This window comes from Leptodactylus fuscus, chromosome 8 (genome assembly GCF_031893055.1).
Source record: "Leptodactylus fuscus isolate aLepFus1 chromosome 8, aLepFus1.hap2, whole genome shotgun sequence".
Taxonomy (NCBI): Eukaryota; Metazoa; Chordata; class Amphibia; order Anura; family Leptodactylidae; genus Leptodactylus; species Leptodactylus fuscus.
In genome coordinates, this window is record NC_134272.1 from 39030564 (window position 1) to 39046316 (window position 15753).

The 15753-nt window shown below is 36.9% G+C and overlaps 1 protein-coding gene across 1 annotated transcript in view; it reads left to right on the forward strand.

Annotated features, from left to right (window-relative positions):
- COL3A1 (collagen type III alpha 1 chain) overlaps positions 1–15753 on the forward strand; it is a 59981-nt gene that overhangs the window by 32418 nt on the left and 11810 nt on the right. Inside the window, exons 12-34 of the mRNA XM_075284850.1 lie at positions 192–236; positions 1812–1865; positions 4287–4331; positions 4852–4905; positions 6829–6927; positions 7019–7063; positions 7146–7244; positions 7887–7940; positions 8041–8148; positions 9419–9472; positions 9581–9679; positions 9867–9920; positions 10103–10201; positions 10314–10367; positions 10483–10536; positions 10890–10943; positions 12213–12266; positions 12567–12611; positions 13662–13760; positions 14637–14744; positions 14853–14906; positions 15027–15080; positions 15186–15239. Coding sequence (XP_075140951.1) covers positions 192–236; positions 1812–1865; positions 4287–4331; positions 4852–4905; positions 6829–6927; positions 7019–7063; positions 7146–7244; positions 7887–7940; positions 8041–8148; positions 9419–9472; positions 9581–9679; positions 9867–9920; positions 10103–10201; positions 10314–10367; positions 10483–10536; positions 10890–10943; positions 12213–12266; positions 12567–12611; positions 13662–13760; positions 14637–14744; positions 14853–14906; positions 15027–15080; positions 15186–15239 — 1539 coding nt within the window. The remainder of the gene's footprint in view (positions 1–191; positions 237–1811; positions 1866–4286; positions 4332–4851; positions 4906–6828; positions 6928–7018; positions 7064–7145; positions 7245–7886; positions 7941–8040; positions 8149–9418; positions 9473–9580; positions 9680–9866; positions 9921–10102; positions 10202–10313; positions 10368–10482; positions 10537–10889; positions 10944–12212; positions 12267–12566; positions 12612–13661; positions 13761–14636; positions 14745–14852; positions 14907–15026; positions 15081–15185; positions 15240–15753) is intronic.

A 15753-nucleotide genomic window follows, 5' to 3' on the forward strand; every position in this document is an offset into this window, starting at 1 on the left:
CTTTAAAATACCCTGGACAATCCTGCCATAGTTATCAGGTTTGGATGACGTTGCATAAGTGTATGTTGGGGCCCTTAAACCTGGGAAACTATAGAATATCCCACCTGCCTTTGTATTTAGTTGCTGTGATTTTATTTTTCCTCTTATTATTTTTTTTAATTGTGTTTATGTTGATCTTTTTTTTCTTATAGGGAGAACCTGGTGCTCCTGGTGACAATGGCTTGCCTGGCTCAGCAGTAAGTACTTAAAGCTATCTGTAAATCTACAATAACATTAGGGCAACAAACATTGTATTATTAGCACATTTATTCATGACTAGAAAAATATACATTTCATTTAGAACAGAAAACAAGTTACAGCTCATGGAGCTCCATGTACTATTAGGGAAGAGTCTTCTTAAAATTGCAAATATTAATCCTTCCCTTAATGAAACAATTCACTATGATTAAAGACTCATATATTGTTCACATATGGCGGTACAGCACACATACTCTATTTTAGAAAATGACTTCATGTCACTATGCATTAAAATGACAATAAGTTCACACTAGCCTTCAACTCGTTTGAGTCTCAGTCGTTCGGGTCCGCATGGAGACCCAAAAGATGGAGACCCTGTCTACTTCAAAAGTAATAACTAGAGATGAGCGAACAGTAAAATGTTCGAGATTCGATATTCGTTTCGAGTAGCCCCTCAATATTCGACTACTCGAATCGAATATCGAACCCTATATAGGGTTCGAACCTTATAGTCTATGGAGGGAAAATGCTCGTTTCAGGGGTAGGCAACATTCAATCAAATTATACTTACCAAGTCCACGAGTGAGGGTCGGGCTGGATCCTCCGAGCAGTCTTCTCCGTGCAGCGTCCCCGCAGCATCTTCCGGCTCTGAATTCACTCTGCCAGGCTCTTCAGAGCCGGAAGACGCTGCGGGGAAGCTGCATGGAGAAGACTTCTAAAGGTAGTAGAAGAACCAGCGTTGATTGGCCGACTGTATAGCATTTGGCCAATCAATGCTGGTTCTGCATCGAACTTTTACATTCGAATAGCGAGTGGTACTCGATCGAGTACGAGTATTTTGAATACCATAGTATATAGCATACCTACTCGATCGAATACTATTCGCTCATCTCTAGTAATAACCAATGGAAACCCATGAACCCCATAGACTTTTCTCTTTTTGCGGCAGAGTCTCCTACGGAGATGTGAATTCAGCCTTATCATACAGTATACTAAATTTAGAGTCAAGATGGGGACCATAAAATTACAATTTAATGATATAATTAAGATCTTAGACATAAAGTTACAGTTCAATTATATCATTGTAGAGAATGAATTCTAGTAAAGCCTAAAGACTCATATATTGCTTTCATATGTTAGCACAGCATACATAATATATACTTAGCATACAGCGAATCCTGTATGTAGAAAATGTTTCATTTCGCATGTACTATACATTAAAATGACACAGTTTATCATATAGTAGATTTACAGTCAAGGTGGGAACACTTTGATGCTTTACTCACACAACTGAGCTGTGTTAAACAGATCTGTGTAGATCTTTTTCACAGGCTTTGTCACTTGAAAGTGAAAATCTGGTCTGTGACAATGGACCCGATAGTCTGATCTATGAAGGGATAGAACATGCTGTTTTTTTTCACCAACTGTGGTCATCAAACAGCCGAGAATCTCGATTGTGTGAATAGGCTCTCAGTCTGTGATATTAGAAGCTAGGATTCATTATACTGATGATGATGATTATTATGTTGTTTAAAGAAAAAAAAATTGACATTAAATCCTCTTTATTTTTTTAGGGTCCAAGAGGACAAGCTGGTGAAAGAGGCCGCCCTGGCTCACCTGGACCATCTGTAAGTAACTGGAGCTAAACACATCTTATTGCTTAATAAATAATCATGGCAATAACAAGTTTTCCCATTATAAAAATAATGACATATCCGTCACTTTCCTTATCACTGGGGATCTGACCTATTAGTTTGCACAGCACCTCTCTCTGTGCTATAGACTGCAACATAGCTCCAAGTCTACAGAACATATGTCTGAACAACTGGATGGAAGCAGTGCTGTGCCTAGAACAAATGTGAAGGGGCATAGCAATAGCCCGAAAAATTAATGGCAGTGATGGAAAGGGATGGTTTGTCTTAGGGATATGCCATTATTAATAATGGTAAAAGTACAATTTTTACTTATGGTAGAAACATATTATTAGATTTGCTTTTAAATACAAGGGGAAATTCTAACATCCTCTTGTTTAAGGAGGGAACGCTTGCTTGTGATCACACTGTACAAAAGTACACATATTTCCGTACATAATCTTTAGTTTCTTGTACTATTATAACAGTCTACAAGTTAATGTGGGCCTTGTTTTCAATGCGTGTGCCAACATGGCAGACACTATAAACCAGAAATATACCCACAGTCCAGGGTATTTGTTATTAGATATGTTTTCTGTGGTTTGAAGGACCTTCGTAGGGACAAGAAAAGATGAATATCCTATCTAGAAATGTATTGATCAATCAATATACTAGAGTGAAAAGAGCAGGAAAACTGGACAATTGACCATGGCGATCATCACATTCAGACCCTTAGGATGTAGATAGGTTATATATATATATATATATATATATATATATATATTATGTTGAGTAGGGGGCCATACTGAGTCATAGTGGTAATGCTAGTAGTTATACTGAGGCATTATTATTTGGGCCCTGCATAGTGGCTAATATTTGCCTTTGCATTTTTAAAGAAGCACTCTGCCCAAAACACTTCTTTCCATCCCTACACCCCCGGCCTGACTGTCTGTCATCCTCTAGGCTTCTTTCATGTATATTACCCTCATATCTCTACAATCCAGCTTCTCCTCATCCCCTGATCTGACTCCATCTTGACTTTTCTATTTCTATTTATCTGTGCTATGCTATCAATCCCACGATGCCTCAGCACAGCATCACATGACTAGCTAGAGGACTGTACCATCATTTCATCTGGGGGACAGTGGAATTATCCTTTTCTTTACGCATTTTCCCAAATAATGGAATAGACCAAAAATATATAGTCAGGGAGGCTGCACTGTGATCTCCTCCATCATAGGTACCAGCAGTAGCTAGGTATCAGCATTATAGGTACCAGCAGTAGCTAGGTATCAGCATTATAGGTACCAGAAGTAGCTAGGTATCAGCATTATAGGTACCAGCAGTAGCTAGGTATCAGCATCATAGGTACCAGCAGTAGCTAGGTATCAGCATTATAGGTACCAGCAGTAGCTAGGTATCAGCATCATAGGTACCAGAAGTAGCTAGGTATCAGCATCATAGGTACCAGCAGTAGCTAGGTATCAGCATCATAGGTACCAGCAGTAGCTAGGTATCAGCATTATAGGTACCAGCAGTAGCTAGGTATCAGCATTATAGGTACCATCAGTAGCTAGGTATCAGCATCATAGGTACCGGCAGTAGCTAGGTATCAGCATTATAGGTACCAGCAGTAGCTAGGTATCAGCATTATAGGTACCGGCAGTAGCTAGGTATCAGCATTATAGGTACCGGCAGTAGCTAGGTATCAGCATTATAGGTACCGGCAGTAGCTAGGTATCAACATTATAGGTACCAGCAGTACCTAGGTATCAGCATCATAGGTACCAGAAGTAGCTAGTGATAGCAGATTTTATCCCCCCGTGGACAACCTGTTGGTACAATTCATGCTGCTTGAATCATATGGAAAGTTCAGTCCCTGAGATGGTGACCCCCTTGAGAGAACATAAAGCCTTGTCATTGTCAAGGGGTCACCCTGAGAGCACATGACCCATGTGGGGAGAAGAAGGCTATGAATTTTCACATAAAAAATAAATAAATATATTGGTGGAATAGGTACATAATGGATTCATAAAAAACATTCTGACATACTTCTTTAAATATCAATAAGACGCTAATATAATGATCATTGTATGGTGGTAGTATCAGGTTGTGGTATAATAATTGGATAAATTAGGTTTTCGAGCAGCAACAGTACAATGCATTCCACAACACAACAAGTCTAGGACTCAGCAATCCTATCTGCACGTATAATGTTATAATATAGTGTATACATACTGTCCCCATGAAATAATGCCTATAAAGCAAACATGTAAACCAGACATTTGAATTAAAAGCTACTCATTCTTAAAACCAATGGTAGATATTTGATACTCTTTAGTTTCCACTGGATTTCCTTTAATGCCAGCTGTTTTCATAGAAGACAGATCAGTAAACCCATGTCTACATTTCCTTTAGGGTGCACGTGGTAATGATGGAGCTCCTGGTGCTTCTGGTCAACCGGTAAGAACATGATGTGATTATTTTAATATAACTTGATTCTATTTTGTTCATTAAATTTAATATATAATAACATGGTAAATACTTGGAAAGTTGGAATCATTTAATTACTTTCTGTATATAAGGGAGCACAACCAGTGACCCAGGAGCATATTGTGGCCCTTTATATCATTCTTTGTGGTCCCCAACCATCTGATCATAGGCATGCTTGCCTGTGACTTTTAGTTAATATCATGTATTTTCAATTTGAGGGAGAAGTCTATTAAAATAAATACTAAAGGTGAAGTATACAGCCATCTCTGAGATCCCAATATATGGGATCTTATATCTGGGGTAGAGTACTCCAGATGCATGCATCTTCTTTGTACTTTTAGAGAGTAGGGAATGTATAGCAGATATTTCAAATATGCCCTAAATGGCTCATATGGTCATACCCCTTAAGTTCTAGTTGCAGGCATTGGGATAGGATTTCACGAAATACAATTTTCTGTCTAGTAATATATTGTATCAATTTTTTCTGCAGGGTCCTCCAGGTCCCCCCGGTAATGCAGGATTTCCCGGCGGTCCAGGTCCTAAGGTATGCTGCAATATATTTAAACAAGAAATAAGTAACTAAATTTATGTTTAGATCTATTTCTTTAACCAAACAAATATTTCATATAATGTATCATTATCTAACCAATCAAGATTATCATTTAAAATAACCAGAAATGCTATATGGCTCATGTCTTTGAGCTTTTTTAAAGGGATTTTGCCACCTTAGGATTTCCCTCTTGTCTACTCCATACGTATTCTAAAATTGCACAGTTATGTATGGATTGACAACAGTCAAGAAACATTTCTAGCTCTTATTAGGATTCAGCAGTGGAAAGCAATTTGCAGAGCGAGGGAGAGAATATATGTGAATGGAGACAACTAGAGTAGTGGTCTGTAACCTAGGCAAATAGCTGTAAGCAATGAGGAGGTAAAATGAGCTGCATATGACAAACAGAGCAAGATGAATGAAGCAATGTAGTTGGTAAAACCAGTTACCTTAAAGGGGTATTCCCACCTCACCTACTCATCAGTCTTTACTGCTGTAAAATCTTCTTTCTTCCTGGTTTCTTGCATCATTTGGTGGGCGGGGTTTAACATGCAACCTGCCGTTTAGCCCCACCCCCAAATTCGTATGTAGCTCCGCGCACCCATATTGGACTATGAAGTACAGGCAGCAGCAACTCCATTCTGTGTTACATACAGAGACTGCCTGTCTCTGCCATAATGAACACAATTGAATTAGCTAACCGGATAACTGGGAGAACAGAAGAAATAAAAGCAGCTCCTCTCCTCTATCTGATAGCAGGAAGCTAGGTCACGTGGTGTAGACACAGGAATAGTTAGATACACAGGCTCGCTCCCTGCACTTAGCCCCTCCTCCCTCCCCCTGAGAGCAACAGATACATCACTTGACTCATGAGTAGCTAAGTCAGGGCTGTGGCCACAAAGAAATGAATAAAGTAAGATATTGGACATACAAAGCAGTTTTGCTGAAGCAATGTATTTAGGAAAAGTCTTACATCCACATTAACAAGCAGTATAGATAGGATCCTTGTGATGGGACAATCCCTTTAAGCTACTACTCTGAATATGATCCTGAAGACTGGAATACCATTAACAAAACCATAAATTATCAAAAATGTGTCTTCTTTCAACATCCTTGACTAGTAAATATATTTAAATATGTTACATGGAAAATAAAAAGATCGGTACTGATCTAATCACTGCAGTATAGATTGATGATCGGGCTATAAAAGGAACGCTTTTTTTCAGTGGATTGGCGATTTTATTTTTCTTGCAAAGGTTTAGAAACATTAATTTGTTTCTGTTGAAGGGAAGTCTACAGTATATGAAAATACTATGTAGTTATAATTGAAAATAATTTAAGAATGTGAAATCATAGTGGAATTAATAAATAATAATAAATAGATATAAAAAGAATATGATCAAAAAGGTTACAATGTAAAATTCTGCATCGCTTTTCAAACTTTTTTAATATCATCTCGATGACAGAATGTGTTCTCCCCACCAGAAGACTTCTCACACATGTGCTTCACGTGGAACCACTCTCTAGTTACCAGAGGTGTAAAGCTCCTACAAAGAGCAGCTTTCCCCCTTAATCATTGTTTTAAGTAGTATTTTACATAGAATTTTCTTTGAGTTGAGATAGTGGAATTAAAACAGTCTGTTAATTGTGAAAATCACTGTTGGAGCTCACAGACTTCACCAATGGGACTTTTAACTGGGAGCTATCCAATTCCTCTAAAATTTGCTAAAGTTGGGTACTTTTAATGTATGTGTCTGTAATATATATAGAAGAAGCATGATAACAGCATACTATAAATGTATATATACAGTATTTCTCATTACTTTATACCTGAAGAAGAAACATACAAAATGAGTGAAATGTTAAATATGATTATTGTTATATACTTACAAACTTTATTGATTTTACTCTGCTTAGGGTGAAGCTGGATCTCCTGGAGGCCGTGGCTCTGATGGATCTCCTGGAAATAGAGGTGAACCAGGTCCCCAAGGTCCTTCTGGTTTGACTGGCCCTGCTGTAAGCATTGTTTTTAGGTCTATACTGTATACTTAATATGCTCTTTTCTTTTATTCACATTAAATATGACAATGCATCTAATCTTCTTTAGGGTCCTCCTGGTAGAGATGGAAATCCAGGTGGCAAAGGAGAAATGGTAGGTATGATAGACTGTAAAAAGCATGTTTGATTTATCTCAGTATGCAGCCTAAAACTTACAAAAATTTTATTCTCAAAAGGGTCCTGCTGGTATTCCTGGTGCTCCTGGTCTGGCTGGTGGGCGTGGCCCTCCTGGTCCCCCTGGAACTAATGGTGCCCCTGGCTTACGTGGTGCAGGAGTAAGTAACCAAAAACTATTCAACATAGACCATACAGATGTAGCAAACTTTAGCTTGACACTCCAGATAACAGAATGTAGTATAACAAACCACCTAAATCTCACACTGCTTTGGAAGATAGAAACTAAGGTTGCCCAGACAACTTCAGCAGAGGTTAGACAGACGTGACAGGAACTGTGTCCTGGGTTAGCATCCCAAAACCTAGTGTAAGAAATAGATACTCTACAAACTGAAAATCAAACCAGAAACTCAGGCAGGTCAAGCCAGGAGAGTAGAATCAAAGGAATAAAGCCGAGGTCAATACAAGAGTTAACATTCTATGCCAAAATTAGACAGCAAGCGGATAATCAGTAAATAAGACAACATCGGGAGTTCAGCAAAGCAACAGATATATTCCGAGCACAGGAACCTAACTAGTAACAATAAATTAATAGTAGGCACATAGGAAGTTCTGAACAGATTTTAAATATCCCGCCTCAGCTGCTGATTGATTCAGCATCTCAGAACTTTGATTAGCAACAGAGTTAGTGAAAGCTTTACATATTGGCATGATAACATTAAAGCAACAGCAGCAAGCAATGTTGCAGTGATGAGAATGCACACTGAGAATCTTAACAGCTTTGATATATTTTATTTTTTTAGGGTGAGCCTGGCAAAGATGGTGCAAAAGGAGAGACTGGTCCAAAGGGAGAGCGTGTAAGTCCTTTATCATCATAAATCTATAATCTAAACAATCAACATCTTTTCTTTACCTGCCTAAGTACTGTAGTAACATTGGCTTCATCATTGTATTTAGGGAGAAGCTGGAACTCCAGGTGCACCTGGTCCTGCAGGAGAAGAAGGCAAAAAAGGAGCTAATGGTGAGCCAGGAACAAATGGCGTACCAGGAACTCCAGGAGATAGAGTAAGTTTAATTATATTCTTCTGCAAGTCAAAAAAAGATATATATTTTACACATTTGTAATCACTGTATTTACTTAGAGGGTTCAGGTTTGGTCAATTAACACTGTACTTTATAGCATTTCTTGTTTATAAACTATTCTATTCAATTGATTATATATATTGTTAATTTTAGGTGAAAATACATAGATTTCGGATAGCCTTTAAAAATAAGTCAAGATAACCAGTAATAAACTCTGGTTATCAAGGTCAATTTAGTCTTTTTTTCCCCTAACTGGTGTGCCTGAATAACTCAGGTGTAAGGAAAAGCAATGTGCAATTCCCTAGAACAATGGGAGAAGGGGAAAACAGACAGTGAGCCTTAAACTCAACCCAGCTTCTGTCCCTACCTAATTGCCACACTGTCCTAATGACAGGAGCAACTTGGCAATGGTCCCTTCTCTGAAATAAATGTCACACAGAACAAGACAGGTCAAAACAACACAGAAGAGGACTGAGCAAGCCAAGGGTCAAGGCCAGCGAGATAAAGCAGTACAAAATCCTAATCCAAAAGAGTAGTAACAAGGGAAGCCAAAGGTCAGAGGTAGTAATACAATAGTAAAAGCAGTAGGAAACTAGCAAGGTCAAAACCACAGGACAGAGCCAAAATAGCCACCAAACCTGTGTGGGCTGATGATCTATATATAGGAAGTCCAGCCCCAGATTTCATTGGTAGAGAGGCTGTCAATTACACAGGCAAGGCTAAGATTAACAAGATGCAGGAGATGGGTGTGGTGGAAATTCAATTACAGAGGATAATACAGAGAATACAGAGGATACAGAGGATAATACAGAGGATAATAAGTGTTCACACAGAGCAACAAAAAACTCTAAGCAAACAATCAAACTGAACGCGCCTCCTGCGCTGTAGCCTGCGATCAGAGGGTGGCGCAGAGACCTGAACAGGCAGAGACGATACAAAAAAGTTTACGTAATAAGATTTGCATTACACAATAAATTTTATTAAACTGTGTGACTAGATGTTCAAAAGTTTCAAAATGTAATGATTGAGCAAAGCTTAAATTTTGGTTAAGATACAATGAGAAGAAATCCAATAAGTGACATATGTACTGAATGCAATAGAATGTAAATTAGTCACATGAGAAATTATTTTTTAAATTAAATTTTAAATTTATAAGTACATTCAGAAATTAAAATATCATGTACAATTACTAATTCTGCAGCTACTATCATTAGCTTAAAATTTATATCTATGTACATTGCTTCTCTTCTAGGGAGCCCCAGGTTTCCGTGGACCCCCAGGTATGAATGGAGCACCAGGTGAAAAGGTAATTCAATTCTTTATTGACTAGATAGATAGATAGATAGATAGATAGATAGATAGATAGATAGATAGATAGATAGATAGATCCAATTATTTGTCTTTTTGTACTTAGGGACCTGCAGGAGAGCGTGGACAAACAGGCGGTCCTGGACCAAGAGGAATTGCTGGAGAACCAGGAAGGGATGGAGGTCCTGGCCTACCTGGAATGAGGGTGAATATTTGTATACATATAACAGCACTTTTCATTCCATTTTAAGGTCAAACATATTTCAGTCTATCCAATTATATTGCAGTCTTGTAAATTTGAAAGTTTTTATAGTACAATTAAAAAAAATGCATGATTCCATTGGGGTGACACCCCCAGTATATGTTTTATAATCTTTTATTCTATATTTTAGGGTCTTACAGGAAGTCCAGGCAGCCCTGGATCTGACGGCAAACCAGGACCATCAGTAAGTATATATTGTTTGGTTAAAAGCTGTAAAATGTGCATTGTACGTGATACAGATACACATTTATTTTACCAAAGAGGTAATGAATGGCTTGTGACGATCAGGTTTTGAGTTCAAATTTTATACCAGATATTGCTGGGTATTAATATTACATTTTAAGAACTCCACTCTTATCTTTTAAGGGTCCTCCTGGAGAATCTGGACGTTCAGGCAACCCTGGTCCACCAGGCCCAAGAGGTCAACCTGGAGTAATGGGCTTCCCAGGTCCCAAAGGTAATGAGGTAAGTACTCTTAGTAATTACTATTCACTGTGAAATTAAGCTGAAAGTACTGTTGCATTTTAATGGTATCTAAGTAGCATTGCCGTAACTAAACTTGCATACTTTGATGTAGGGAGCACCAGGTAAAAATGGAGAAAGAGGCAATCCTGGATCTGCTGGACCACAGGTATGACATTATGAACTTTTACACTTTATATGTTAATATTTGAATTATTATTATTATTATTATTATTATTATTATTATTATTATTATTCTATATATAATATTTTTGTTTTTTTAGGGTCTTCCCGGAAAGAGTGGTGACATCGGTCCACAGGGTCCCGCAGGAGTAGCAGTACGTCCTTTTATAATTTTTTTTTTGCACTGGACATATTTATGGAACACACGATAACGTTTAAGCATCCCCTAAAGTGGGCGCATTTACTATATTACTATACATTCAATAATTTCTCAGCCTTCCAATAACTGCCTAAGGTACGGAATTAGAAGAATCAAAGATTTAATAGATTTATTATTATGCAAATGGAAGACTCTATTTATAGCCAAATGCAAGCTAACATTTTCTTCAGGAGAAAACAATCATATAGAACAATAGCTTCCAGGCATTTTTACATATCACTCACAATATAGTAGGTTTTTCAAAGTTTGAATTTATTTTTTTACTAAGGAAATGTATGTGTTTACTAGGGTCCTCCAGGTGAACGAGGAGAACCAGGAGCAACAGGTCCACCTGGCTTCCAGGTAATACAGAAAGAAATAAACTTATTTTATCATATTAAGTTGATAGTGATTTAAATTGTATGTCTTAAGAGACAAGGTATGTCTAATTTAAGTATTGTTCTAAGATTCCCTCTGGAGAACAATCATACTGTAGTTTCCAGGGTCATCATATAACTATCGTAGTGTACAGGTACATGTACATAGTTAATAAGACTGAAAAAAACACTGATATATCAAGTCCAATCTATTATTCTACCATGTTGATCCAGAGGTAAATTTAAATTTCTCCATATTAAATTAACTTTTTTTATTTTTGAAAATTTTAATTTTAAAAATGTAATTTATAAATTACACAATACGAGCAAAAATAGTATAAAGTAATTTTTAACTTGCCATATTAAGAGAAAGATTCCTTCCTGACTTTGGATCTAATTTCTCCAGAAAACTAGAATCCTTTGAATGTAATATTGTCTTTATCAAGAAAATCGTTCGGACCTCTGTTGAACAGGTTTACTATCACAAAATCTATGGAAGCAAATCCCACTGATCTTAAAAAAAATCCTGTGCTGTTGAAATCTTTCCTTTAGCTGTAGGAGTCCTCGTGTGATGATTACAGGCCTAGGTGTCAAAAAGATCATTGGAAAAATGTCTGTGCTGAACATTTATGTAGTTGTACACTGTAACTAGACTGGTTCTAAGGCATCTCTTTCCCAAACTGAATAACCCCAACCTGTATTGATTCTGTATCCCACCAATTCTCTTATTTACCTTGGTCACCCTCTTCCACTACTACTATACTGGTACATTGAACTACATTATTTCCTTCTTAATACACATTTGCCCATTATTGTACAAAATATTCCATGTGTGGTTTGCATAGAGGCAAAACTTATAATGATATATTATGAGATATTATTATATATTATATTATGAGTCTTTTTGATGCATCCTATGATTTCATTTTACACAATTGACTTCTAAAGTCATGCGTAATACATATGTCAATTATAGAACTTTGTATTTACCCGTATTCCACTTCATTTTCCATAGGCTATAATCTGGTCCACCGGGTTTCCACTGATTTTTTACTGAAATCAGGGGAGAGAAAAGTCTTGTTTGCAGGCTTTTCTCTCTGCCTATTTGAAGTGGAATGAGGGACGGTGTTCCCGAACGCTAGGGTGAACAACTCTTAGACTGCTATGATATCAAACTGTTTACAGTAGTTGGTAGAAGTCTTTGTTCTAAAGTGTTTTCACTTCTTATGTGAGTATATTTCCTCTGTTCATATAGGGACTTCCCGGAACTGCTGGACCCCCTGGTGAGAATGGAAAACCTGGAGAAGCAGTAAGTAACCCTGATTTTTATTTCAAGATGGCGTTTTTGTATGTAATGGAAATAGCATAAATCTGGGCTTTCACACACACTCACACACACACACAAATATATTATATTGTTAGATATGTGTGTGTATATTCACAATCATGTTAAAACCTTGTAGCTATTGTGTACATTTACTGTAATATTAGCAATAAATATTGCTTCAATTAAAAATAGCAGTAATGTGATAATGCTAAACACAATAGTAATAATAATGATAATAATAATAATGACGTATATAATAATAACTATTACTTTTGCTTACAGGGACCAAAGGGTGATGTTGGTGCTCCAGGTACCCCCGGTGGTAAGGTAAGTTTTTTATTTCTCCTTTATTGCTATAATATGATTAAATATTCTCAAAAATATCAACAGATGATAAATTGAACAGCATTTTCTGATCAAAATAAGTCTTAACAAGTTAGCTATCATTTCATTTTTTTTTCATTATTCAGCTTATGATTTTGAAGTTAACCTGAAAAACTTTAACTTATGCACTAAGGCCCCATGTTGCAGAAGAAAATACTTTGAAGTACAGAAAGTGAATGGTTAATTACACATTGGTTTTATCATTTTCCTTAAAGATGGGAGTATGTGGCTCCTTCTCTCAACCACCAGGGTGGGGGTTATGGAAACAGAGTAGAACAACTTTGTTTTGCTGTTTCCTTAACTTTCAACCCATAGTAGCAGATAGGCGTTATAGACATATCTTAGCAGAGCACAAACCACACTGGTTTCTTAATTTCAGTTATGGAGTCAGCATAGAACAGACTCTTCCAACTGTCTCTGTAACCATTGACCAATTCACGGAGATAGAGAAAGGCCTATATTGACAGGACATATCAGCCATAGTGTTGCGCTTGTGGCCAACTTTAGCTCATTTTTATTACTGCTAAAGGTGCATACTGTATGTCCTTGGCCTTACCACAATTTCGCAGACATGAACCTTAATCAGGCATTTTCCTTATTTCCATACCTTGTATTTTTTATACAAATACATATGTCCATGTTAAAATCTCCTATTAGTTCTAAATGGAAACAACCAAACTGACTATACACTTTATAATATTAAGGCAGAGAATGAACAAAGGCTGCATGCCGAACATCAGAAATATTTTTTCAGACAGAATAAGAGGATATATTGCTATGCAAATACTGTAAAACACCAAAAAAAAATCTAAAACTGGAGAACAGATCTACAATTGCAAATCTAGCATTCAGCAGGACATGGGAATTTCTACCTGAACAAAACTAGTTTTCCATTTTTACAGACAACATTGTGCTTATTTATTTAGCACTTGATATTTTGATATCTCATTCATGCTTGCATTGGATTCATGCCATAATTCCTATTTATTCTAGGGAGAAAATGGTATTCCTGGTGAAAGAGGTGTGCAAGGTTCTCCTGGAACTCCTGGTACAAGAGGTGCTGCTGGTCCTCCTGGCCCAGATGGTGGAAAGGTAGCTATAAAGAAAAGAACAAAAATACATTTTTTTAATGATAGAATAAAAGTATTGATACATCTACTCTGCTATTAAAAAAAGGAAACAGTCTCTAAATTTTCTGATACAAATACATTAAACAATAATGTAAACTTTGGAGCACCTACACCAATTTTCTGAGATATATGACATCTCTGTAGTGCCAGCATTTGGGTTTTACATCCAGAAAACTCCTCCAAAGAAATGTTAGATTTAACTAGGTATTGTTTTAAGATAAGACAAAATTAATCAATAGAGTGCGTACTGTTGCACCCTGCACTGGGAATAGCACTAATCGCCATTTATATAGTAATTATTATTGATAAATATTAGAGATGAGCGAGTATATTCAATCGAATACCTCCCCTGCATAGGTTATTGTTGTAAAAAAAACTGCCAGTGAAGGTGGGAGGGGATTCGAATTTTTCCCGCGTGGTATTTGACCAAGTACACCAATAACTATGCAAAGGGAGGTATTCAGGGGCAACATGATGGCTCAGTGGTTAGCACTGCAGCCTTGCAGCACTGGAGTCCTGGGTGTTCGAATCCTGCCGGGAACAACATCTGCAAGGAGTTTGTATGTTCTCCCCATGTTTATGGGGATTTCCTCCCATTGTACAAAAAAAAAAAAAAACATACTTAATTGAAAAAAAAAGTACATTGTGATCCCTATATGGGGCTCACAATCTACATTTAAAAAAAAAGAAAAAAAAATGGCAAAGGGAGGTATTCGATCGAATACTATTTGCTCATCTCAAATAAATATCCCCCTTAGGGTTAGTTGTTTACCTTCTGCTACAAAAATGAAAATCAGTTGTTGCCATAGTTTCTGGATAAACTCGATTTCTTCTTCAGGGACCTGCTGGCCCACCTGGCCCACCTGGAGCAATGGGACCATCTGGTCTTCAAGGAATGCCTGGAGAAAGAGGAGCATTTGGAAGTCCTGGGCCTAGAGGAGAAAAGGTTTGTTTGTTTATTATCTTTATTGTCTTACGTACACTAGTATAGATGTAGAAGAGGTACATTTCTTTATTGAAATAATTTAAAACCCTTTTTATATTTCTCTTTTAGGGTGAACCTGGTGGCAAAGGCTCAGATGGAGCTCCAGGAAAAGATGGCATGAGGGTAAATATGTAGAAATTAAAGTTATTTAGTAATGTGTGTTTCAATTACAGCTAGTTACTGAAACACATGTGGAATGACTACTTTGTGATATGTTGGTTTAATAATATTGTCTTTACATAGGGACTTGCTGGTCCTATTGGTCCTCCTGGTCCTGGCGGTCCACCTGGAGACAAGGTAATTTTTTTAAAAAATCTATATAATAGTTCACACATTTGATTCCTCTGTTTTATTCAATTTATAAAAAATCTATTGTTTAACAGCATCAATTGTCTTTTACAGGGCGATGGTGGTCCAGCTGGACCCCCTGGTCCCGCTGGTGTACGTGGTGGTCCGGTAAGTATATAATTTCATAAGCTTTTATAGTTGGGTTAAATTAAAGTTCCTTCATGTTATGAATGACTATACATGTTTTTAAAATATTTGATGAATTACTCATCATGAAAGCTAAATATTACATATGTCAATTATATGTTATATGTTTGAATCCATGTGGATTTTGATTTCTATTGTGAACAAATCTACTGTAACATAGCATAGCAAAGTATACTGTTCACTACCATCTATAAATGTAATCTTAGGTACCTAGCTACCATTGTAGAGACCTTGCAGAATTGACATGTTATACACTTCTTGTCACACACAAACATACATCAAATATATGAAATAAATGATATGTACTCACTCTGAGAGTATGATCACATTGTGAAATAATAACATAGTCATATTGCAACCAAGACATGGATGTTTCACGGTCGAGACATGTCCTAAAATTGAGTAGCCATGCCAGCTGCCAAAGTATTAGATTGATTTATTACAAACTGATTTAATAAGACATCGCTATAAGCTA